Source organism: Lynx canadensis, chromosome C1, assembly GCF_007474595.2.
Source record: "Lynx canadensis isolate LIC74 chromosome C1, mLynCan4.pri.v2, whole genome shotgun sequence".
Lineage (NCBI taxonomy): Eukaryota > Metazoa > Chordata > Mammalia > Carnivora > Felidae > Lynx > Lynx canadensis.
In genome coordinates, this window is record NC_044310.1 from 124,163,748 (window position 1) to 124,189,517 (window position 25,770).

A 25,770-nucleotide genomic window follows, 5' to 3' on the forward strand; every position below is an offset into this window, starting at 1 on the left:
ATACAAGCAAAATGATGCAAGACTACATTAAAAAATATACCATGACCAAAAGCCACTTGCATTTGGCTCAATATTAATATACCACATCACTAAATCTAATGAGAATAACTGCATGAGTCTCTGCACAGATATTTTTAAAGCCTTTGACAAAATTTAACTCCTTCCCTGATAAAAACTCAAAAATATAGGATTCTATGTATATTTTCTTCACATAACACACACACACACACACACACACACACACACGCCCTCAATGTTCACACCAGTATCTTAGAGAAATACTTGAGGCATTTCTAGTAAAATCATGAACAAGGCAAGGCTGCCCACTGTCCCTACTACTATTCAACATTTTAGTGTCATCAATGCAGTCATACAACATAAATCAAATGGGAGCTAAGAATTAGAAAAAAATAAATACAAACTATATTTTCAGATGACATGATAGTACGCCTGAAAAAATAATGCCAATCAATGATAAAATTAAACCAAACAATAAAAATTCAGGTTCAATAAAATTAATATACATAAATCAATCACCATCTTATATACTGTTGGGGGGGTATATTGTTCTAGAAAACCTCATTTACATTAGCAACCAAGACAATAAAATATTGAGGGAAAATCATAAGAAGAAATGTATAAAACCTGCATGAGGAAAGCTTTAAAATGCCACGAATCATGAAAGCAGACTTGAAAAAATAGAAGACCTTCACTCTGCTATGATACAATGACTCAGTATTATAAAAATGTCACTTCTCTCTAAGTGAATTTATAAAATTAACATAATTCCAATAAAAATACCAACAAGTTTTTTTTGGAGCCAGACAAGTTACTACTGAAGTTCTTACAAAAAGTCTTGTAAGAATAGCCATTAAGAAAAGCTGGAACGAGAAATATAGTTTACTGTGGAGCAAACAAACTATAAATCTCCTGTAATAAAAAAAAAGTCAGGCACTGGTGCATGGATAGACAAATAGGGTAGGAACAGATGACAACATCCAGGAAGAGACCTGGGAACACGTGGAAATACATGATCCACCAAAAACAGCATTTCCAATCACAGGGACAACAATGGGTTTTTAAATGAAGAATGCTGAACAAATGACTGGCCATTTGACCAAAAAGAGCATTAAATTCACACGTAAACCATACAGAGCACAAACTGCAAAGAGATTCAGAATTTTAATATAAAAAAAAAATGAGGCCATATAAGAAAAACAGAAACAGGTAACCTCTCTATAACAGTGACTCAAAAAGCAGATACAGGAAAAAATCAATAAATTTCAGTGTCTTTTTAGACAGTATGTTATATTTGTTTTTAATGGCTGTTATAACAAATGATAACAAGTGTAGTGGCTTAAAACAACACTAATGTACTGCCTTATAATTTACAGTAAAATTCCGAAGGTCTCACTGGTTTCAAATCAAGGTGTGGGGAGGGCTGCACTGCTTTCCAGAGACTCTAGAGGAGAATCTGTTTCCTTAACTTCTCTAGCTTCTTAGATGCTGTCCACATTCCTTAGCTCCTGGCACGTTAGTCCATCTTCAAAGCCACAATTGTGCAGCTGTGTGACCTTTTTTTCCAGCCATGTCTCCCCCTCACTATAGCCAAGAATGATTCTTAGTTTTGAAGGGCCCACCTGAATAATCCAGGAATACACTTTCCATCTGAGGGCACTTAATTTAATTATAACTGCAAAGTACCTGTTGCCATGTAAGATCATCTATTTACAGATTCTGGGAATTAGAACATGGACATCTTTGGGAGCCATTATTCCTTCTACCACACATAGCAACATGAGCGCACATGCGCGTGTGCGCACACACACACACACACACACACACACACACAAATAATCAAAAGACTACTGATGTGCTAGGAGAAAATTTCTGTTATAAATCTTAAACAAAGACTAATATTCCTAATATACAAATACAAAGAACTCTAAAAGGAAGGGGAAAATCTTAAAAAATTAGTAAAAGTTATGGACGATTGACATGATGTGAAATTGGTCTCTGAGCATATGAAGTGTTCAAGTTTACTCATCACTAGAGAAAAGAAAATGAAAACTACACAGAGCTATAGCTTCTCATCTATTCCATGGTAGAAAATGGAGACATTCAAAAACTCCTTCTGCTGGTAAAACTGTGCATGAACACACATTCTCATATATTGCTAGTGAAAATATAAATTGGTACAAACTTCCTGAAGGAAAATTTGTCAACATCCAAAACACTTCATTTGCATTTACCATTTGAGTGAGCATTCTCAGGTTTTGGAGTTTCCCCTGAAAGCACACTTCTAACTATACAAAAATGCATAGGTACCCTGGTTACTCATTGCTGCACTGTTCATAATTTTAGGTTGTTGCTGAAAATGTCTCTGACTTATTATTGCTTTCATAGATTCCTCTTTCCACTTATTTGATGGCTCATCTTATCTTTCAGGGTGGATTATAAACTATTTTGTCATCTTTTACAGGCAGTTTCTACACTCTACAGTAGCACTGAATCAATGTTTCCTGATTTTTAAATTATTAAGGTTGGACAATCATTGTTTTGAAAGAAATTTCATTTTGAAATAAAGCTCTCATATAAACTAACACTGTATGACTTATTAATTTTAGATTTACCCCAGACTGGTATCTATTATACTAATTTCTACTTAGTTCTTACTAAGTTTCTGGGTTTTGTTTTTTGTTTGTTTTGTTTTTATTTTAAAGAAAGAGAGAGAGAGAGAGAGAGAGAGACAGCGCGAATGGGGGAGAGGAACAGAGGGAGAGAGAGAGAGAATTTTAAGCAGTCTCCACCCTCAGCACAGAGCCTGCCACAAATCTTGATCTTACAACCCTGGCATCATGACCTGAGCTGAAATCAGGAGTCAGACACTCAACCACCTGAGCCACCCAAGTACTGCCTAAGTTTCTGTTTTATCACAGCCAGTCTTAATCAGATAATTTTGGTTTCTTCAATAATTAAACTTCTGTGGCCAGGGCTGAATTGAGCCCAGCTACTCAAAGCAAGATTCTACTGGACTTCCCACACTCTTTTACTGACAACTGAGCAGACCCTTGTTCTAGGATAGCATTATCATCATTAATAAAGTGTGTACATAGAATGTACTTAAGGAGTACCTGGTTACTCTCCTGGGGCTTGGTAACAATACAAATAAATACATACCCATGCTCTATCAATCATTCTACTTTTAAACTTGAATGGCCTTTCATTAGTAAAGGTACTCATTCAACCATCATTTATTAAGTAGTTATTATATCAGACCCTGTGCCAGATTTTTAAAATCAAGTTTATCGTTTTCAAGCTAAAAAAGAAAAGGTGTATAACTTCAATTTTTAACAGCTAATTTTGTGTGTTTTTTGTTTGTATTCAGATCCTGTCTTTACATTGTCTCCCAAAATCACTGCCTGTATTACTTATGTTAGTATGAACATATATATGTACATATATATGCACACATATTGGTATGTTTATATATGTGTATATATATATATAAAACATGTGTATGTCTCTATAATCCCATACATGACTTTCATCAGAATACCTCCCTTTCTATTGGAAGCCTATTAGCAAAGTAGTAACATATGCACAAATTAGGGGGAGGACTCACCTCCTTCACACATCTGCTTATTTTGCTTATTTGCGTTTGCTTACATCCACCAAATCAGGGCTCAGAGCAGCATCCACACATGTGTGAAATGACTGTGTAAGTGGGATAGTAGAATATATTTAAACTAAATTTGCATGTAAGAAATTCATTATCTCCTCCTCTACCCTAGCATGGGGATAGCTCCTGTGGTTTTCCAACAACCTGTACAATGTAATCCTATGCAAGTAATATAAACATGTTTTTGAGAGGAACTCTAACAGAAAATTAATAGTGTGGTATCTTTCTCACTAGATGATAAAAGAATTTTACAAGGATCTTATCAATCCTCTCAGTTTTTACTTGATGAGTTATGGGTTTAGATTTTTTAATGTTTCTCATCACAGAATCACAGAGAGAATATGTTTACTGAAAAGAACCTAATACCATTCCTGCCTGCGTTATAGATGGGGAAATTGGGCTTGCGTGGTATTTAGGACCACACAAGGGATTCAGAGAGAAAACTACAAGTTGGCTGCAAAGTGTCCCCACCCACTTCCCAGACTGCTGGCCACTGGATTGATGGGGCTTGAGGTGCCTGTGGGGCTCAGCACAGCAGCTCTAAGCATGGGGGAGAAGGACATGGAAACACAAAGTCAAATTTGGAACGACCCGCAATGCTTCTTGACATATTCAGGAGTTGGTATGGATGGGGTTGTAAAACAACACAAGAAAGTATAAAAATTCATTCTAGATCAGGAATTGGCACTCACAGTAAAATCTTGCCTATTTTCCTAAAGTTTTATTGGGACACAGTCACACCCACTCAATTATGCACTTCCTGTGGCTGCTTTTGAGCTCCAGATTCAGAGGTGGGTAGCTGTGATAGGGACCATAAGGATACAGCCAGTAAAGCCAAAAATATTTACTTTCTTGCCCTTAACAAAAAACGTTTGTGGGCCCCTGCCCTACATAATATTGCCCTCTTACCAGGCACTATAAACATGAATAAATACCCTCTAAAAAACACTACTCACAATTATAATTTTGAGTTACACTTTGAAATAACTATGGTAATTAAGTACATGTTATAAATTCTAATGAGCCCTCAAGTTCCTGGTACAAGTTGTTCTACAGCATATACATTTAGTGACATTCCATTTTTAATAATAAGAATAGGAGGCATTTTAGCTAATTAACTTTTAAAAATTAAACCTAAATTAACTTTTTATAGTCAGTAATAACTACAGCTGAGATTGCTTCCAGATAATTAAATTATAATGTTCCTAATGAATGGACCCACTCTAACTTTCTCTACAAAGATAATTATAGTTGCTTATATAGTTTCATTTTGTCCTTTGTGCATACAAGATTATTGTACTTTCCCAAAATGTAAACATGGATTTTTATTGTTAACTATTTTTTAAAGTTTATTATTGTTTTAGAGAGAGAGAGAGAGAGGAAGAGAGCATGAGCAGAGTAGGGGCAGAGAGAGAGGAAGAGAGAGAATCCCAAGCAGGTTCTGCACTGTCAGCGCAGAGACCAACATGGGGCTTGAACTCCCAAACCATGAGATCATGACCTGAGCCAAAATCAAGAATAGAACACTTAACCAACTGAGCGCCCAGGTACCCCAAACATGGATTTTTAAAAATCTATTTTTTTTTTTGAATTAAGAATACAACATTTACCAGATTTTGAAAATAGCCTATACAATTTTTAAATTGCAAAATTACTGTTTGGGCAAAATTGTAAATTCGAAGAAGTGTTATGAAAGAAATAGAATGTTGAGACATGTTATGGAAATATATGGGGCATAAGATAAAGGGAAGAACTATAGCTGAAATTGACATGTAAGGGATTGAAATAAAGTAGAACCATAATAAATTATTAATTTTTAGGAAATATATTTGGCCACCAGAGAGAATATGTTCTGTCTTTATACTATTTTTGGCCTGTATATGGAGTCAGGATAGGCTAGGTTACATTATGGTAACAAACGATCCCCAGATATCCCTGGATTAAAGTGAAAGCTTATTTCTTCTTCACACTACATGTTGGGAAGGGCCTGTACTCAGTCATTCTATGGCTCCAGTTTTATAATAAACCATCATGCTGAGCACTGATCGCTGCCATGCCAGAACAAAAGAGCACATTGGAGGGTTGCATATCTGCAATTAAATGCTTCAACTTGGAATGTTACTTTTGCTAGCCACTCATTGGCCAGAATGAGTCACATGACCTCTCCAACCACAAGGAAACAGGACTTGCAATTCTGTAATGTGCCTATAAGGGATAGAACTGGAAATATTTATTAATAACTCATTGAATATTTAATGATTAAGGACTCAAGCTGTGAGCCAAACTAGTTAATTGTCTGTGCTTCACATTCTTCATCTGTAAAATGACACAAACACCAAACCTCATAGAATTGTGAGGATTAAATGAATTAAATAATTGTAAAGTGCTTCAAAGAATACTGGTATAAAGTGTTATCAGTGCTTTATTTCAACCTTTGCACTTGCCACAGTGCTCTTCAGAGTCAACAACAGAGGAGAGCTGTCTTAGAAATGCTGACTTGGGCCCAGCAGGGATGGCTAGGAAAAGAATTCTGGACAAAAAAAATACATGATCAAATGAAAGAAATCAAAACGCTGTATCTTCCTTCAACATACATTGATCCAGGAAGCAGGAGACAAGTCATTAGTGAGGTAATGGTTTAGTTAGCAGAAGTTGGAGGAACAGGGGGATAAAGACACCAAAAACTAATAGTAGGTCTTAAGAAATATGAAGGCCAAGGGTGCCTGGGTGGCTCAGTCAGTTGAGCATCTGACTTTGGCTCAGGTCATGACCTCATAGTTCATGGGTTCGAGCCCCGCATCAGGCTCTGTACTGACTGCTTGCTCGGTACAAGCAAGCTTACTCTATGTTATGCTTACTCTATGTCTCCTTCTCTCTCTGCCCCTCCCCCACTCACACTTTGTCTCACTCTGTTTCTCAAAAATAAATAAATGCAAAAAATAAAAAAAATTTAAAAAATAAATATGCAGGCCAGAAGGTGAATAGAGCATGTGAACACGCATGGACATGGTTAGTAGAGGATGCTGGATAGGGCTACTCTACAGTATACATATTTAAGGAACACAGTATGTGAATTGAATCTCCCTAAATGCGCTTTACAAAACTTCCATCAGGCTAGAACTGAGAGCAAAATACAAGACTCCAACTACCAAGGACAAAGCCAATAATAAAGAGGAGAAATGGGAATGAAGAGGAAGTAAACCAAGAATCAGTGTCTGGGAAATATAGTCAGAGAGCTCCTCCACCATAGAAACACAGCAAGTGATAGACTGATGGCAATGTTCATTCCTATCAGAACTCCCGTTGCCTCAGCACTGGCAAGTGTGTTTGCTCTGAATCCCTAACCCATGACTGTCCACCCCTGACAACCCATGATGACCATGCATCCATATGCATGCAAACAATCCTGGACTGTTAGGCACCAGATGAAGAGATGAACAGACATTATTTCCTCTTCCACTAGCTTACTGGTTAACAAGAGAGCCAGAGGAGTTATTGACCCACCTATAACATAAATCAGAATGAAGTAAGGAGTACAGAAAATGGAGAAGCCCATTTTCAGTATGGATTCAGAGAATGCTTTCTGGAGGAGATGGCTTTGTAACTGAGTTTTTTTTTTTTTAATGTTTATTTATTTTTTAAAGAGAGAGAGAGAGAGAGACAGCACAAGTGAGGGAGGGGCAGAGAGAGAGAGACATAGAATCTAAAGCAGGTTGCAGGCTCTGAGTGTCAGCACAGAGCCCAATGTGGGGCTCGAACCCACAAACTCTGAGGTAATGACCTGAGCCCAAGTCAAATGCTTAACTGACTGAGCCACCCAGGTACCCCACGTAACTGAGATTCTTAAAAGAAGAGGGATAAAAATTTGGAGGATGTAATAAATACCAAAATAATGGAATATCATGAGCAACCATGAAAGTATGGACCGTTTGGACCATTAGGAGTGGGTACAGGATAAATAAGTTTAAAAAATAAAAGGGAGCTTTTTTTCCCTATATATTTCCTATAGAGTCACAAATTCAAAAGATCATAGAGCTGAAAAGGAATTTCAGCTCAAATTCCTGCTTTACAAATCAAAGTCAGTGCCCAAGTGACTTACCTGTGGTTACAGAGTGTCAGACTCAAGACTAGAATTCCTACCATAATACTGAAAGTGTATGTTACTTTAAAAGATAAAAGATTCAAGAAAACAAAAATGATTATGAAGCTACTCTTGTGGTTTTTCTGTGAGCATTCTGCATCAGAAGCAAAGTGACTTACGTATATACGGTTATAAATGATATGAATAGAGTGAAATCGAATTATTCATTAAACCCTAATGTGTCTAATGGGGGGGTCACCACTTGAAGCTTGTGTGTGTTTAAGCCAAATAAGAGGAAGCTGCATTCCACAAAGTAGGGATTAATTTTATGGAACTTATTACCCAACAAGAGGTGGGAGAGGTTAGAAATACAAATAGATTTTAAGTGGCTTATATAAATTAATGACAGACTCATCATAGTTAATAAAAAAAAATGCTATGTTTGGGTCATGTTATAAATGTTTGAAGTTAGTATCAAAGAGGCCCTGCTTGCCGACTTTGCCAAAGACAGAGACGGCACTGGGCCATGATGCTCCTTGACAATTTTTGCTTCCATTTGTGAAAGCCTCCAAATGTTGCATTTCGAATGCCATGAGAAACTGCCAGGTTTGTGAATTGAAGATGGATATTCAAGAAGCCAATCTGTAACAATATATGAAGCAAGTCAACTATATCTGAAGTGTCTGCTTCCCAAACAAGTATAAAGGGTATTTTTACGCTCCAACTTTACATGAAGAATCAGGTCTTAGAAATCCCATGAGAAAGTTTTCCTAAGGATTTATCCACACTTTCTTCACTGGTTTGCTCAAATGAGAAGCAGGAAACCTTCCAGACATTTTGAAACTCTGACCTTTTTTGTGGTTTTCCCATCAACACATGCAAACCTCCATGCAGCAATTCAAAAATCTCTTCTCACTGCATTATAGCATGGCCGTATATTATCCCTGTATCTAGAACACTTCCCATTTCCAGCCCATTATAAAGGGGTTTAACTGCATGTTCCTTAGGAAAAAGAAGATCTCATTGGTTCATAAATGTAGGAACCCAGTATCATATATACCTATCTGGTTTTTAAAATGATTTTCCCAAGCTGCCCCTAACTGACCCTTCCCAAATGTTTCCAGTTGATGAGTGAATAAGCTTTTGCCTTTCACCCAATCTCAGCTCATGCCTTCTCCTTGATAATATCAGGATATCCACATCTGATGACGGTCTGGGCTAATTCATTTACTCCAATGTCTAGCAGCCATTTGACAGGAAAAATAATCTACACGGTATTTATTGCAAAATCTTCACCATTGTGACAAAGATGAATGCGAACTTCACACCGTCATTTTTCAACTGTTATCCAAACTTGAAAATGGTTTTCAAATGTTAACATTAAAATTATGAAGAGGAAGATAATGGTTCTACTTTAAAACTGCTTGGAAATGGAACTTCTGTAACAATGCCTTAGCATTGAGCCAGAAAAATAAACTTGCCTACTAACATAGTAAATGGGCCAGAAATAAATCTGTCCAATATGGCGGGGATTGGGGGTGGGAGCGCATAAAGAAGAGGCAGTGGAATTGAATTTCCAAAATAAATGATCTGAAACTTTTAACATAGTGTATCTTCAAAAAGCACGGTCTTCTTTTGTGAAATGTGCATATCACTGTCACAATATAGTTGAAACTGGAAAAATCTAGATATGAACCATGAGAAACATCTACAGCACTCTACTTTAATCTCTGTCTTCAGCAGAAAATCCGGTAGTTCCATTCACTTTGATGCACTCTATATAAATATTTTCTCATGAGCTTTGTTTCTCCCTTCTAGCATTATCCTCCCTGACAATCTTTGACTTTGGGACTTTAACTGTTAAATTAATAATTGTTCACTTCAGTGATGATCAGAAACTCACTCTCTTCTCCCTCCTGAAGGCAAGAGTAATTGGCCAATAAAAGTTCCACCAAGGTCAGGAATGGCCTAATTTACTTGTAATTATTAATTGTGCTTTGACCTCGTAACCATAAGTAAAGCCCTGGCTTTGGAAAAAAGAAGATGTGAAACAGGACATGGCAATTTAAAAAATAAGAGAATAAAGGCGCACTAGAGAAAAAGAAAATGGATTTTCTAAATTTAAAACACTCTTTACCCTTTCTTGAAATAATGATTTATATTCTTTGAGTCCACAAGAGACTAAGCGGATATGCATGATGCAATGCTGGAATTTAGGTATTTGCCTAAAGGTTATTAACAATTAGTACCACTGGGGGGAAAAAATCATAAAGTTAGAATAAACAACGCTTTCTCAAAGGATGACTGGAACTAGACTTGTAATCTGGTCATAATAAAATATATTGTGTTTATATTAGAGCCTCGCATGTTAACAGGAGAATTGACAAACTAGAATAAATCTAATAGGTGGCCATGATTAATTGGGGTCTGAAAAGTAAGTTGTGTGGGGAGGAATGGAAGAACCTACATCATTTCCTTTTGGAAAAATGAGCACTGAGGCCAAACATGCAAAATGGTCTCCAAATATTTAAAAAAGAGATGGTACACAGAAGAGGAAATAGTCCTTACAACTAGAGCTACTGATGGCAACATTAGGGCTGGAGAGTGAGAGTCAGATCATTAGTCATCTGGCATGAAGGGGTGGCTGGCCTCTTCCTGTCCAGCATAGCAAAATCCACTCTACGCACCATCAGAAAGATGGGCCCTCAGCTTGGACTCTCACATTTGCAGTGGTACACAGCTCATTATCTCAAGCACACCCTCTCCTACATTAGAGGCTAGAAGCGTCAGAACATTCCTTTCTAGTGTTGCCAACTCTCAGGTTCTAACTTACACAACTGGTTAACTAGTTCTGTCTTCATGAGTAACTCAGGATGTGGCTAATCCCTTCTCCACACGACAACTCACTGGAGTTTTCACACAATTATAGGTCTATCCTTCAGTTTTCTATTTGTCAAACTAAATAACTCTAATTTCTTTCACCATGATTAATTTATTCTGCACATCATACCATTCTAGTCACTGTCCTTCTTGACTTTTGATGGTCTGTTATGTCCTCAAATGAAATCTGAAATAAATATCCTTGATACAGTGTCACCAGCAAGAATACCACATAGGACTTTTAATTGCCCCATTTGAGAGAATCAGTTAATATGTGTTAGCTGAATACTTATTATGCTCAACCTAAGCTAGTCACCATTTAATATATAGCAGAAGGCCAAGTGCTGACAATATCAGTACAATTAAAATTAAGGTACATGGGAACAGTTCTGGAGTTTTTGTAAGATGTGAATCATTACATGTACATTTGTAGTATAATCCCAAGTTAAGGGAAGATCAGAAAAAGAGTGGAGCCCAGGCAGGCTGAGGAATCCATGGGAGGAGTTATAGATCAGGAAGACCCAGACTGTAATTTGAAGGATGATACAAGTAGTCTGAAATGGAGACAAGGACAACAAGAGAGAGAGTATGTATGTAGCAATAATCAGTAATAAAGGAGGTCAGGGTTGGTAGGGACATGTGTAGCTAGATATAACAATATTCAGATTTGTACTGTACCATTTCCCATAGTACTTTCTTTCTTGTATTCTATTTCTGGGTATTTATCTGAAGGAAACGAAAACACTAATTTGAAAAGATATGTTTATCCCTATGTAGTTAAAATAGCCAAGATATGGAAGCAACCTGAGGATCTATTGATGGATGAATGGATAAATAAGATATATATTCATAAGTATTAGCTATGGAAAATTATTCAGCCATAAAAAAAGAATGAGGCCCTGCCATTTGTGACAACATGGAGGTGGGGGGCACTAAAGGGCATTATGCTAAGTGAAATAACTCAGACAGAAAAAAAAAAAAAACACCTACCATATGATTCGGTTTATTGTGGAATCTAAAATAAGAACAAGACAAGATAAAACAGAAACAGACAAGTAGAGAGAACATAATGGGATTTCCAGAGGGGTGAGGGTAGAAGGAACAGGTGAAATAGGTGGAAAGGAGCAAGTGTTGCACACTTCTAGCTATAAAATAAGTCATGAGGATGTAATATTCAGGGCAGGTAATATAGTCAATAATCTTGTAATAACTTTGTACGGTGATATGAGTAAGTAGACCTATCTTTCTGATCCCTTCATAATGTATGATAGTAACAAATCACCATGTTACACACCTGAAACTAATAATGTTGTATGTCAATTATAACTCAATAAAAAATAGTAAGTAAATACATACGCTTGACTTTGCTAAAATTTTCCAGGACTCTGATTTCCACAGGCATGTAATCTGGCAAACTAATCCGTGAAAGAGTATGAAGAACTAAGAGAGTAATGTTAGGACTCTCATCAAGTGGCAAAAGTAAAGATTTCAGAGGTAATTTTCTGGATACCCAATTTCCTTTATTTCAAGCATGGGAATTCTAGGCAGTCCAGTGGGAGAAGTATTTTTGGATAGATGTAACTTTTGGTACATTTTAAATTACATCATCTTGGTAACAAATGGTCCCAAAGGCCAAAGTCCTAAATTTTGTATCTCATCCAAAGAATTTCTCTTTTAGAGTGGCCTTCTGTCACTGGCCCCATTTATATCTTCATTTCCAAAGCAAAGATACAAGAAAAAAATCAATTAGACAATAACAATGAATAAATCCAGGTAAATACACATTCTGGCTTTCAATTAACCAGCGAGTCTGTGAATCTCCAGGGACTACTGAAGAGCCATCATAAGACAATTCAATTTCCCTTAATAGGGACCATAACCCCAGAGTTGCTTTTTTTTTTTTTAATTTTAATATTGTGCAATTGACTTTTCTTATACCATGCTGTGCTCACAGCCTCTGTGGAAACTTAAACATTATTCAACAGGACAATTTCCTGAAAAACCTTTTGAAAGTGGTCACAGACTGTGACCCTGCTCGGGTGCCCTGGGTCTGCCAGCATGCTGTTTTATTACCTTTGGAAGGTTCCATGCCAAAACACAGCCCAAGGATTAGAGCATAAAGAAAACACGGTCCATATAAATAATGTTCTGCCTTCTTTCAAGAAGGGAAACTGTCACCTTCCACTCAGTAATCCCTTGTATCTGTCGCTTCTCTCCCAACCTCACCTCCCAACCCTTCAGGAGTCCTACAAGGTAATCAGTAAGAATTACAGATTGTGAACTCTCAGAAAGGATTGTGAAAACACTTTTTTCACCCCTTTCTTATATCAATGGGAAACCAAGCCCCCAAATGCCTAAAACCTATCCCAAGACTGGTCTTGGTCTTGGGCTGTCCCAAGACCACAGCAAGTGGCAGCATCAGCACCTGCAAGCCACGAACTAGGAAGGATCTGTTACAAACTTAGTAATAGTACAGCACAGTCAGCAAACAATCTGAACAGAGACACTGATGATACTGTTGAGCCAAGCAATGCCAGCCCTAACTAGTCTGAAGTGGAGAGCAGCAATATTTTAGAAGAGAGTGCCCCTTATTTGTAATTACATTCTCTAAAGCACTTAGCTAATAAAACGGCAATTTCCTTGTACTTGTTGGCTGTTCTCTTTACTCACCTTTATTTTCCCCCACTGTTTTCCATGTCACTAATCCACTGAAGACTCACCCTCTGTTCAGTAGCCTAAGTCAATGCTATTAGGTTCAACTGCATTCTGACTTCAAAGTCAATGTCCATCTTCATGAAATTTCTTACAACCTTCTCTGCAAATACCCCATTCTAGCCTTTTAGATCAAGCCTTCATTCTGTTTTTAAAAGTAACTTGACGTGTCTAACATTTTTCTGCAACTCACTTTTACACAAGGTGGAAAAGAAATAAATGCTTGTGATTTCAGGTTTTGATTTTTAGCATAGATTTTTTTTAACCCATCATAGTCTCTTAAGTCTTTTCTTTCAAAATTTAAGATATTCTTACATTGCTTCTATTGATAAGGTTCTTTGCACCTCAAAATTGGTAAAACAAGGGAGCAAACACTGGGGCAGAAATACCAATTTAGAGCCTCACCCAGGATGTGCACCCATCATGCAGACATGGCACACCTTAAAACTTCTTACTGTATGACTGCCTTTTGAAAAAAGCATAAAGTAAAAGTCTAGTAAAGCAAGCACACTTCATGATAGTTATCACTAATAACACCTTGCACCTCTTTATTAAGTGTCCCATTTTAACTTTCCAAGAGTAACTGTCTTTAATAGTGTGCCCCCTTTAGCATTTGTACACCATACAGGCAGATGACTTTTTACTAGACTTCTGACCTTTTTCTTGCACGGACTACAAATGAGCTCAGCTCATCCACCAAAGAACATATAAGCCCTTAATAATTTCTCTTCTTGAATCATGATTATTCCCTTCCATGGCTATAAAAGTGATAGGTTGTCTAAAATGTGAATGACTGGGGCGCCTGGGTGCTCAGTCGGTTAAGCGTCCGACTTCAGCCAGGTCACGATCTCGCGGTCCGTGAGTTCGAGCCCCGCGTCAGGCTCTGGGCTGATGGCTCAGAGCCTGGAGCCTGTTTCCGATCTGTGTCTCCCTCTCTCTCTGCCCCTCGCCCATTCATGCTCTGTCTCTCTCTGTCCCAAAAATAAATAAACGTTGAAAAAAAAAATTAAAAAAAAAATAAATAAAAAAAAAATAAATGTGAATTACTAAGTTACAGAGTTGACTAAAATACTTCAAGTTGTCTCTGTGGTTTTGAGGTAAACAAAGTTTCATGTTTGAAGTTTTAGTCTTAATATAAGTGCTATGAGACACAAGAGTAATGAGAAGATCTGCTTCTATGGGTCGCAGACCCTAGGGGTACAACTGGCCCTCACAAGGAAATCAGAAAACAAGCATGATCGAGAACTTCCTGGTTGGACCTGGTATAGTGGCCATTTAGGGTGAGGACAGAGCCACTGGTACATGTCTGGAGTATTCTTGCTGAAGTGTTGTCCTCCTTAACTGGACTTGATTAGTGGAGATCTCCCCATTTGGTAAAACAGAGTTCATGGAGTAATGCAGGATTGAGAACTGGAGTGGTCTTTCTCTCCTAGGCAGATGGTTACAGATAGCGAAAACCTATGATTATCTCTACAGAGAGGACAAGTACGATACTTCATGAGTGAGTATTCAGTAAAGAGCAACACCAGATCATCAAGGCAGCCGGGTTCCATAAAGCAATCTCCTGAGGGCTCCTGGGCCATGAAACCAGTCAGAGGTTGCCAACCTCAGCCAACCTGACAACAGACGTTCTTATCTCAGAAGTTCTTTCTGCCCTGAGATACCCAGAGTATGCCTTTACCAACTACTTTACAATTTCAACCTATTCCTGATTCTTTGATTCGAGGGCACACTTCCATCCTCAGCTCTTTGTTGGATTATTTATGAGTTCTAATTTATAATTCAAAAGTATTCAATATGCCATATAGTTAAAGCCTGAGGGGAAAAAAAATTACAGTTTGCATTTCCTCTTTTCAGAGAGGCCAGATAGCTCTCCCCAGAGTTAAGAGGGTGGAGGTGAGGTTCTAGAAATCCCTGCTTGCTGCCAGCCCTCTAAGTACAAAGATTCACAAAGAATGAAGGTGTGTGTGTGGGGGGGGGGGGAGTAGATAAGCAGAAAAAGGCAAAAGGAAATTACTCCTTTTAACTTCATAGTTATTCACATAGCGATATGTAGTTATTGCCTAATAATCAATTCCTTAAAAAAAAAAAATCACAAGTATGCTTAAGCACTAACAGGTTAGTAATTTTGTTCCATTAAAACTAAAATTAAATAGAAAGCTAGGGTAATTACCCCTTTCATTCCTTCTTCCACCAAAAAAAAAGGCACTTCATCATTTCTTACTGTGGGTGTACTTCAGCCTCAACACATGCATTTAGATCAAGTGGGTCATTTATATTGTTGCCTGCTGGAGTTTTTCTCCTTTCAACTTAGTAGGGAATATTTGGTATCTTTATTACCCTAAATAAATCTACAAAATGCCTTTTGCTTGCGCTCTTTGTTTTAACTTCAGATAAATAAATCACATTAGGTTCCTGGCCGTCATATTAAATAAGCATGGACCTAAAGATAATAAACGTGTTTTAAGCCAAATGTTTTCAGATTAGATAGAGGTAAATTTCTCTGGATGACCCCGAATCCTATTGATGTTGAAATATTTGGGGGGATTTTGAGAGTATTTCTTGAAGGAAATAAACCTGTTTAAGCTAGAAGTAGAATTAATTTCAAATCACCTATGGACCTGCGTGTATAACAGGATTCAACACAGGCTTCCCATGGCAGCCATAAATCCATCTTTCAAGTGGGGATACTTCCCCAGTTGTCTTGAAGGGCAATTTTATAGCTTCATGGGTTCACCTAATGCCTTCATCTATAGTGTGCTTTATTAACTATAAAAAGCTCTAGACCTGAATTTCTCATCATCTTATATACAGTTATATTCAAAAGTCTTAAAGGCAGTGCAAACTACATCTATTCAGTAACTGATTCTCCCTCTGCTCTCATGCCCTCAGATTTGCTCCTCTTCAGGAGTCACATCCAACAGCCCCTCCTCAGGGAAACTCCTGGACTTCTGAAGGACAGTCTCCTAAAACCTGTTTAACAGATTCTTCCCCCTAGGCCCATTGAATGACCTTGATAAATTTAAGTGAATTTTCTTTCAAACAAGATTTGGAGTGAAGAGAAGGAGATAAAACCCATAGGGTTGTAAATAGCCTATTTTAACTGTTTACTAGGTTAGGACCTAAATAGACCTTCTGTGCTGGAGTAGCACAGTCCTTTAAATGGTGGACAAATTTTATTTAAAAGGGGGGGGGGGGGGAAGGGAAATCCTGTATATAAAGTTGATGCAGAGTTTCACTGTGGCATTTTTGATGTCTCCTTGCCCCGGAAGGCCTCGGTTCAAATACTAGGCAATTCCCTAAGTAGTTAAACATGTAGACCACATACAGGTCACCTAAATAAACTATAATGTTGATGAATCCTCAAGTACAAGGTCAGATATGAACCTGAGTAATCTTCCTGTTCAGTCAATTCAGTTAAATTTCTGGGCTTAGTTCTATTAGTCCCTTCTGCTACTGAACAGAAGTCACCTTAGAGACAAGAATGCCACTTCACCTGGGTCTTCAGAGCTGTGAGAAGATGCCTAAATGCTTCCTTGTCCCTTTAAAGCAGCACCATCGGGCTATAGTAAGCATCCTTTGGGATATGGTTCAGCCCACCAGCCCCCTGCACATTGTCTAGGGATGACATAACTGGTGAAGCATGTGGCAATACCCAATTTCCAGAGCTCTGATTTATTCTCCCTTATGCTGGGCAGAGGGCATGACTCAGAAGCAATATTCTTATCTTGGCAGGGGTTTGAGACTGTCTGCATCTCTAAAACAACCCCTGGTGGGTAATTGAGAAATGACATTGATGGGTTTCCAGGGTGGCCCTTGTGCTTACACTTGCCCTATAATACAGCTATGATTTAGAAATCCAGCCCAAGGGTTGAGAGGAGGGGAAGATCATGCAAAGCACGCTAGCCCTGGTCTCCTTTGACCCCGGCAGAGTGAGACAGAGGTGCAGAGCTGGGGGACCATGTGCTCTTATTGAGTTGGCATAGCATGAGGTTTGCTTTCAGAGCTTTTATTGCTATTAGAGAGCACTGAGCTCTCTCTGTTTGCTGCACATTTTATCCCCCAGAGATAGACTCTTTTTCTCCTGAAGGGATTTAGAAAACAAATCACAGTTCTTATTTTATTTGGTGTCCACCATTAAGAATTCATGCAGAGCAGTTTTACTTGTTGCCAATTAAGATCTCCCAGTGGAAGTCTATGATTAAAGCAAAGGCAACCTGTTTAATACTCGGCATCTCCTTAGTCTACATAAATTAACCCCATGAGGGTAGAGATGGGCTAATTCTTAAGATGCCCGGATAATTTGATTTTAAAATCCAAGATACACAGAAGGTAAATCTCCAAGAGCTCTGGGCTGGACTTTTCTCAGGGCATATGTGCTTCTTCTTCTTACTTCCAGTTTACAACTATAAGTCAATTTCTAGGTAACCCATGAAGAAAGCATTTTCTTTTCTCAGGAACAGAGTAAGAGTATGCAGCCTCTCTATAAGCAGTTGTAACATCACTCACATTTTACAGAAATTGAGATCAGAGCTGAAATGAACTGCAGGCACTTGTGCCAATTATCTCCACCCAAAAATGTATAAAGACATTGAAATTAGGAAGACCATCAATGAGTGTTTGAAATGTGGATCATTTCATTTGAGTGTTCACACTTAGATAAGCAACATTTTGAAACATGAGAATGAAATACTTTTTGTCCATTTTTTTCTTATCTCTTAACTTAGCATAAGAATCACAGATAAGCGAGAAAGCAAAAGTCTATTTTAAAGAATTTTGGAAACAAAAAAAGACCCTGAATAGCCAAAGCCATCTTGAGAAAGAACAAACCTGGAGGTACCACAATCTCAGATTTTAAGATACACTACAGAGTTGTGGTACCCAAAACAATATGGTTCTGGCACAAAAAGAGATACACAGATCAATGGACCATGACAGAGAGCCCAGAAGTAAATACATGAATACGTGGTCAATTAATCCATGACGAAGGAGGCAATATACAATCTCTTCAATAACTGGTGCTAGGAAAACTAGACACATCCATGCATAAGAACGAAACTGGACCACTTTCTTATGTTGTGCACGAAAATAAACTCAAAATGGTTTAAGGACCTCAATCTGAGACCTGAACCATAAAACTCTATTAAGAAAACACAGGCAGTAATCTCTTGGACACCAGCCTTTACAACATTTTTATGGTTATGCCTCTTCATGCAAGGGAAACAAAAGCAAAAATAAACTACTAATATTACCAAAGTAAAAAGCTGTGGTATAGCAAAGGAAACCACCCACAAAACAAAACAAAAAAAGCCACCTATTGAACAGGAGAAGATATTTGCAAATGATATATCTGATAATGGGTTAATATTCAAAATATATTTTTTAAAATGTATATAACTCAACATCAAAAACCATAAATAATTCAATTAAACATGGGCAGAAGACCTAAAGAGACATTTTTCCAAAGAAGAAACACAGATGGTCAAGAGACACACGAGAAGATGCTCAACATCACTATTCATCAGGGAAATGCAAGTCAAACCCATAATGAGATATCACCTCATACATGTCAGAATGGCTAAAATCAGAAACAACTAACACATTTTGGTGAGAACTTAGAAAAGGGAACCTTCATGAAGTTGGTAGGAATGTAAATTGGTGAAAACACTATGGATAACAGGATAGAGGTTCCAAAACAATAAATATGGAAATACTATATGGTCCAGTAATTCTACTACTGGGTATTTACCAAAAGGAAACAAAAACACTAATCCAAAAAGGCATATGCACCTCCATGTTTACTGTGCCATTACCTACAAGAGTGAAGATATGGAAGCACCTTAAGTTGCCACTGATAAGTAATGTATGATTTTACACACACACACACACACACACACACACACACACACACACACACACACACACTGGAATATTACTCAGCCACAAAAAAATTATGAAATCTTGCCCATTTGTACCAACATGGATAGACTTAGAGAATGTTATGCCAACTGAAAAGTCAGAGAAAAACAAATACCATATGATTTCACTCGTGTAGAATCTAAAAAAAAGAAGAAAAGAAAAAAAGAAACAAAATAGAAACAGACTCATACAGAGAACAAGAAGATAGTTGTCAGAGGGGATGGAAGATAGGCGAAAAAGTTTAAAGGTAAATGGATCAAGAGGTGCAAACTTCATTTATAAAATAAATAAGTCAAGGAGATATCAAGTACAGCATAGGGATTATAGTCAGTAACATCGCAATAATGTTGTATGGGGACCAATGTAACTATACCTATGGAGGTGAGCATTTTGTAATGTATAAATATGTTGATCACTATGTTGTATACCTGAGACTAATAACATTGTATGTCAGCTATACTTCAATAATCTTTTTTTCAAGTTTGGGTACACTAAAATTATAATTTTATCATTGGATGGGACAGGTCTCAGTGACTTTTATATCAATCAGGGATCTATACATCATTTTCAATTAGATATCTTACTTCCCTTGATGATGGAGGAAACCATCACATTTCACATTTCCTCCTTGAGGAAGCAGGAGTTAAATGCTTTACTAGGGCCAACATAGCCAATGATCAATAGTTGTTCAGATTCTTGGAATTTGGTGCTGAGGCTTGGGCTGCTCCTCAGGAAAATGATGATGAATTAGAAATTGCATTTTTCCTATATTTACATTCCCCTCTTACTAATAACCTGCACTCTTCACACTATTAGAGGACCTTTAATTACAGTACCCATCCCAGTAGCAGTGAATTATAGGAAGAGGGAAGAAATTGTTATAACCATGTTTCCGTATATATTTCTGCATATTCTATATATATTTCTGTATATTCTGTATATTTGGTGACTGAACTGGATTGATCACTATTTCCCAAAATATGTTTCTTGGAATTTTGGTCAGAATAAATACTGCAAGAAAAATAGGATTTTTTTAAGAAGTCAAAGTTCTCTTTTATACTCTATTTTTGAAACTCATAGCACATGTTAGCCATTTAAATTGCTCTGAGAAATTCTAGAATTCAAACAATTTTAAAACTTGGTTTTACCTAATATATTTCAAATTTGGACACAGAGGAACCCATTTATAAAAATCTGAACATTTACCTGGGGTATTCATTTTTCTTGGAATGGGATTAAGAAAATGTTCATAGATCATTTAGATCACAGGTTCTCAACAGGAAGGAAAGAGGATTCTGACCTCTGGGAAACATGTAGAAAATGTCTGGAGACATTTTTGGCTGTCACAATACATGGGGGGGGAGAGGGAGGTACTGGTATGTGGTAGGTAGAAGAAAGACGTGATGTTAGATAACTTATAATGCACAAGACAACCTTACTTTTACCCCCCTCCCAAGATAATGGTCTGGCCCCAAATGTCTACAGTGCACTGACTGAGACTCCCTAGCATAGATACAGCATGTTCAAATGGGACTCTGATCTGGGATCTGTAGGCTAGCAGGTGGCACTTTGCATTCACCAGATCTTGTCATTTAATGTTGGCCATGCAGACCTTATTCTTTATGTACAGACTACTGATAACACTGTCTCCAAGTCAATCTATGAAAATCTGAAGTGAACACTTTGATATCATCTGGTGAAGTTATCAGCAAGCTGTTAGGTATCTCTGTTATTTTACTTATTTTTAACTTATGCTCCTGAAAGCTTTCTATGATATATATGTATTAAATGCTACAAAGTGATCCATCTGTATAATTAGAGAAAAATAAGGTTAAACATGTATCTGTAAATATTGCATAAGTGCATTATTTTAACCATCATGTATTTCAAATAATCTCAGTGTTCAGTAATCTTAAAAACTAGCTTTACTGATAGCTTCTTTCTACAGAAAAGGAAAATTATTCCAGAGAGGACACCCCATGGCCAGTTTGGGAAGGCCAGGCCTAGAGTCCAAGGCTCCAAAACTTCTGGTCCTCTTTCCTTTTCTATAATCATGCTGCTTCCATTTTCCACACTTAATTTTATATGTGACATGAAAGAGTTATTAACACCATAAATATTCATGAATTCAATTTGTATCTCCCAACTGTTTGTGTTTGTTCTCAACTCCTAATTTGAAGCTGCGAATGGATAAAGGTTTCTATCAAATGTTACAAGAAAGACACTCTCAGTAGTCGTTTCCTTATAATCTCTCTTGTCAGTCAGATATATTTAGCCAAATCAGAAATGGCAGCAGATGATACAAAAATCATTAAGTGACGGGGCACCTGGGTGGCTTAGTCCGTTAAGTGTGACTTCAGCTCAGGTCATTATCTCACAGTCTGTGAGTTCAAGCTCCACATAGGCCTCTCTGCTGACAGCTCAGAGCCTGGAGCCTGCTTCAGATTCTGTCTCCCCCTCTCTCTGCCCCTCCCCTGCTCATGCTCTGTCTCTCTCTGTCTCAAAAATAAATAAAAACATTAAAAACTTAATTGTCAAAGAACCTTCTTATGCTATTCTTAATCTGCCACATTAAAAAAAATGAACATGCAGAAATTTAACATCCCACTTCAACATCTAGTAAGCCAGTTGTCACCAGGAATGTTAATTTTTCTTCATCAAGCAGGGAGGTGCAGAGCAAACTAAGTCAACCCAGACTTGTGGTCAGATCTTACACTGGATTTTAAATTCTGACTCTACCTAGTCAGATGAATTCACACAAGTTTTCTGTTAGTGTCAAAAAATGTCTTTTCTGAGCTAAATGACAGCTTATTGCTAGACAGCTATATTTAAACTTCAAATTTCTTTGCAATTTGAAAACCAGAGACAGATTATAGGTCTATTTCAGTAGAATACTAAACAGGGCCCCCAAAATAACTAGTTATCTTGAGAGTATGATTATGACAATATATCTGTGTCACAGCAGATGTTTTATGCTATAAGAAACAATGACAATCTATTAAAGACTAGTGGGCCCTTCTATAAAAATAAGCAAAGACTTAATTTTTGTATCCCATCTTGTATCAATCTTCACTGGGTCCCATTCTTTTATCATTAGCCAAATAGCAACAGTATGTCATGTGTCTATCATGCTTTTGATCAATACTCAAACACTATAGCCATCAATTAATGCTGACTACAATTATTGTTAGAACATCTAAGCATTCAAGATTTGTCTATGTTATATGTAGGTTGAAGTATAAATGGGAGGCCATCAATTAATATCAGCAGCAATGATAATAGCCCACTTCATGAGAATTATAGCAGTTACAAATCAAAAGCATAATAAAAATCAGAAAAAGTTTATACTGACTTATGGGGACATTTGTTTAAGTGTGCTTGAGACATGACATGCTATTCTTATGATATTCTGCACATCACCGATTTTACCCTAAATCAAGAAAGTATTTTTAAAATTTAATCATAACCAGAAAGAATTTCCCACCTTGTTCACTGTCACTGGCATATCCCTCACCCAAAAACAATTTGGCTACAGTTGCAGTTATGATATTGTAATAACCATCAGAAAGCCTACCACTTTAAGTCAATCAAGATCTGCTTATAAAATATAACCAAGTATAATTTCATGATTCAATAAATAGTATATAAATCTGCTATTATTGGTTTTCATTTTCTTTTCAATACTACCCATTCCCATTTTCTCTCAGGTAGTTATTCTGACTATTCAAATGTCATTGCCCTTTATTGTTATTCAAATGAAGCCTTTTTATTAGATCCTCTGCCACTATATATAAGGCTCTACTTCTCCAGCAGCAATTATTCTATTTCTGAAGGAAAATAGAAGTGATTGCACACAAAATTCTGAGCTCTTCCTTTATGTTAGGTTAAGTCTATGCCTGAAATTGGATTTTCATTTAATCCTATCCAAGAAGACCAAAAGGTTTTTTATCAGCTATCTTATCCAAGCAGGAAAACATTCTTTTCCATGCAGGTTTTTTTGGTTCAAAACCCATGAAATCATAACTCCTTCCCAATGATGTATTTAAGACACACTTACTGACCAAATTAAACTCTAATTTGTTTCATCAGGTGGTATTCATCTTTTTTTTTGTATATATTTTTCTTTAAAAAGATAGAGAAAACCAAATATCCTTTATAAATAGTTGGAATAAAATTTATAATTCATTTAAATAACTTTTACACCTTGGAAGAGATCTATGGGAAATATAAGCCAAAAGATACATAACTATAAACACACTGTTGCCAGTTTTATTAATACAATACACTGGTTAACAAAAGAAAACTTTATCGATACCAGGTTATAGCTCTAAAAAACATATCTAACAAATATCACAGTTATATAAAATTAATTTGTATGTCTGTTAGCAGCAAGCAGACTCAAAAAATATTTTCTTTTGTTGTATCCTATGAGAACTTTTTCCATGCACCGAAATAGACTGTTACTATAAGCACAGATCTGTTCGTAAGCAGGGAAACTGATATAAAGCACAGAACAAATGAAATTATTAGGCACTTTGCCTAAGAACTACAGTCTCTCAGAGAAGACAAATTTCAAGGTTATTAGGATTTGTTACAAGATGCATGAAGAAAGGGCAGAAGACCCTAGTACAGAGACCAATGGTGATACATTTGGATGAGATTGGACAAGAAAGCCACAGGGTTAGCAAATATTTACCGGCCATCTCTGTATACAGAGAGAGTACTCTCCCCCACCCATGCTGCCAAGAGATAAGAAATAAAGGACTTCAGGGGCGCCTGGGTGGCGCAGTCGGTTAAGCGTCCAACTTCAGCCAGGTCACGATCTCGCGGTCCGGGAGTTCGAGCCCCGCGTCAGGCTCTGGGCTGATGGCTCAGAGCCTGGAGCCTGTTTCCGATTCTGTGTCTCCCTCTCTCTCTGCCCCTCCCCCGTTCATGCTCTGTCTCTCTCTGTCCCAAAAATAAATAAATGTTGAAAAAAAATTAAAAAAAAAAAAAAAAAAGAAAAGAAATAAAGGACTTCAGGGGCTTACTGACCCTGGGGAGAAAAAGCTAATTACATTAAACAATTCTGGCACTATGGGAGGCATCATGTGATTCAGCACTAGCATATTTATTCCAGATAACAGGAGCCATAGGAATTTAGGAAAAGCAACGGCAGATTCCATAAGAGCACCTATGCAGAGCATGACCACATAGAAAATAACATCATAACCATTTTGATCAGCCTCAATTCCCAACAGGCCCCAGGGACTAAGTATCTTGAAAATATGCCTTTTATGATATTAACCTTTTTTTTTCCAAATTACCTATACCAATGTTCTCCCATAACTTTCTTTATCAAGAATCAGAGCCCACCAGGAAGAACAAAAAACTAAACATGAGAGGCCTATAGAATAGCATTCTTAAAATATCCTCCTTTCATATGAAGAGAAGCAGACATTTTAAGCAGCTGTATTCAACTTTTTAATTACAGGAAAACTCACTCTTTAAGAGGCAAGGGTGAGAGAATTTGGGTTCTAGTTTCCACAATGTAAGTTTGCTGTGTGGCCTTGGACAAATTAATTTCCTGTCCTTGACAAAGTGTCATGATTTGAGCAGGTCCTTGACTTAAGCACAACTTTTGGCACTATTGCTTTACTTTCATTAAAGGTATAAAATTCTCTAAGGACCCTCTGGTGATTTTTGCTTCCAAAGGTGATTTTGACATCAAGTGTAAGAAGAAAGTTTACCAGCTCCCTGACTCTGTGATCAACACCAAAGCTATCAGGCCTGCTATAAGTTAAAGGCATGGATTTCACTCACCTCCATAGACTTCTGTGTTGTTCCTCGAGCTGAGTTAGAAGATGCTCAATATATTTATTGGAGTCCATGTATTCCTGCACATGTAGACACACAAAGACAAATAAAGCCTCATTACAATAGTCACTGGAATTTGGATTATATTTCTCTTTGCAGAAAAGATTTTTGGCAAAATAATCCCTGATCCCTCTCAGTTCTAGGAGTCAATGCATCTGTGACTTACATGCAGAGTTCCTCATAGATAAATATTTTCTCCATAAATTTGGATCACTCTATAAACAGAGAATTTGACTTCTACAAAGTTAGCATAAAAGCCCTCTTATTCACAGATGAAAGCTAAATTTCATGGTCATCTACACTGTGGTACACATATTTTACCATATAAAAATAAGTAAGCCAATGATGCTGCTGACCTTAGAAGAGTAAGAATAAAGTAAACAATACAGGTCTTGATTACACTGGTCTTATTATAATTACTTCCTAGTAAAAACGCTACTTTAAAAAAAATTTAGTATTTATTTATTTATTTTTACTGTCTATTTATTTGAGGCAAGGGGCAGAGAGAGAGGGAGACCCTGAATCTGAAGCAGGCTCCAGGTTGCAGCTGTCAGGACAAAGCCCGATGCGGGGCTCAAACTCATGAATGGTGAGATCATGATCTGAGGCAAAGTCGGATGCTTAACTGACTGAGCCACCC

General features: G+C 37.3%; 1 protein-coding gene across 1 annotated transcript in view; it reads right to left on the reverse strand.

Annotated features, from left to right (window-relative positions):
* NCKAP5 (NCK associated protein 5) overlaps positions 1-25,331 on the reverse strand; it is a 579,104-nt gene extending 553,773 nt beyond the window's left edge. The window contains exons 1-2 of the mRNA XM_032594105.1: positions 25,297-25,331; positions 25,077-25,199 (exon numbers count right to left, since the gene is read on the reverse strand). Coding sequence (XP_032449996.1) covers positions 25,077-25,199; positions 25,297-25,331 — 158 coding nt within the window. The remainder of the gene's footprint in view (positions 1-25,076; positions 25,200-25,296) is intronic.
* Positions 25,332-25,770: the final 439 nt, after the last annotated feature.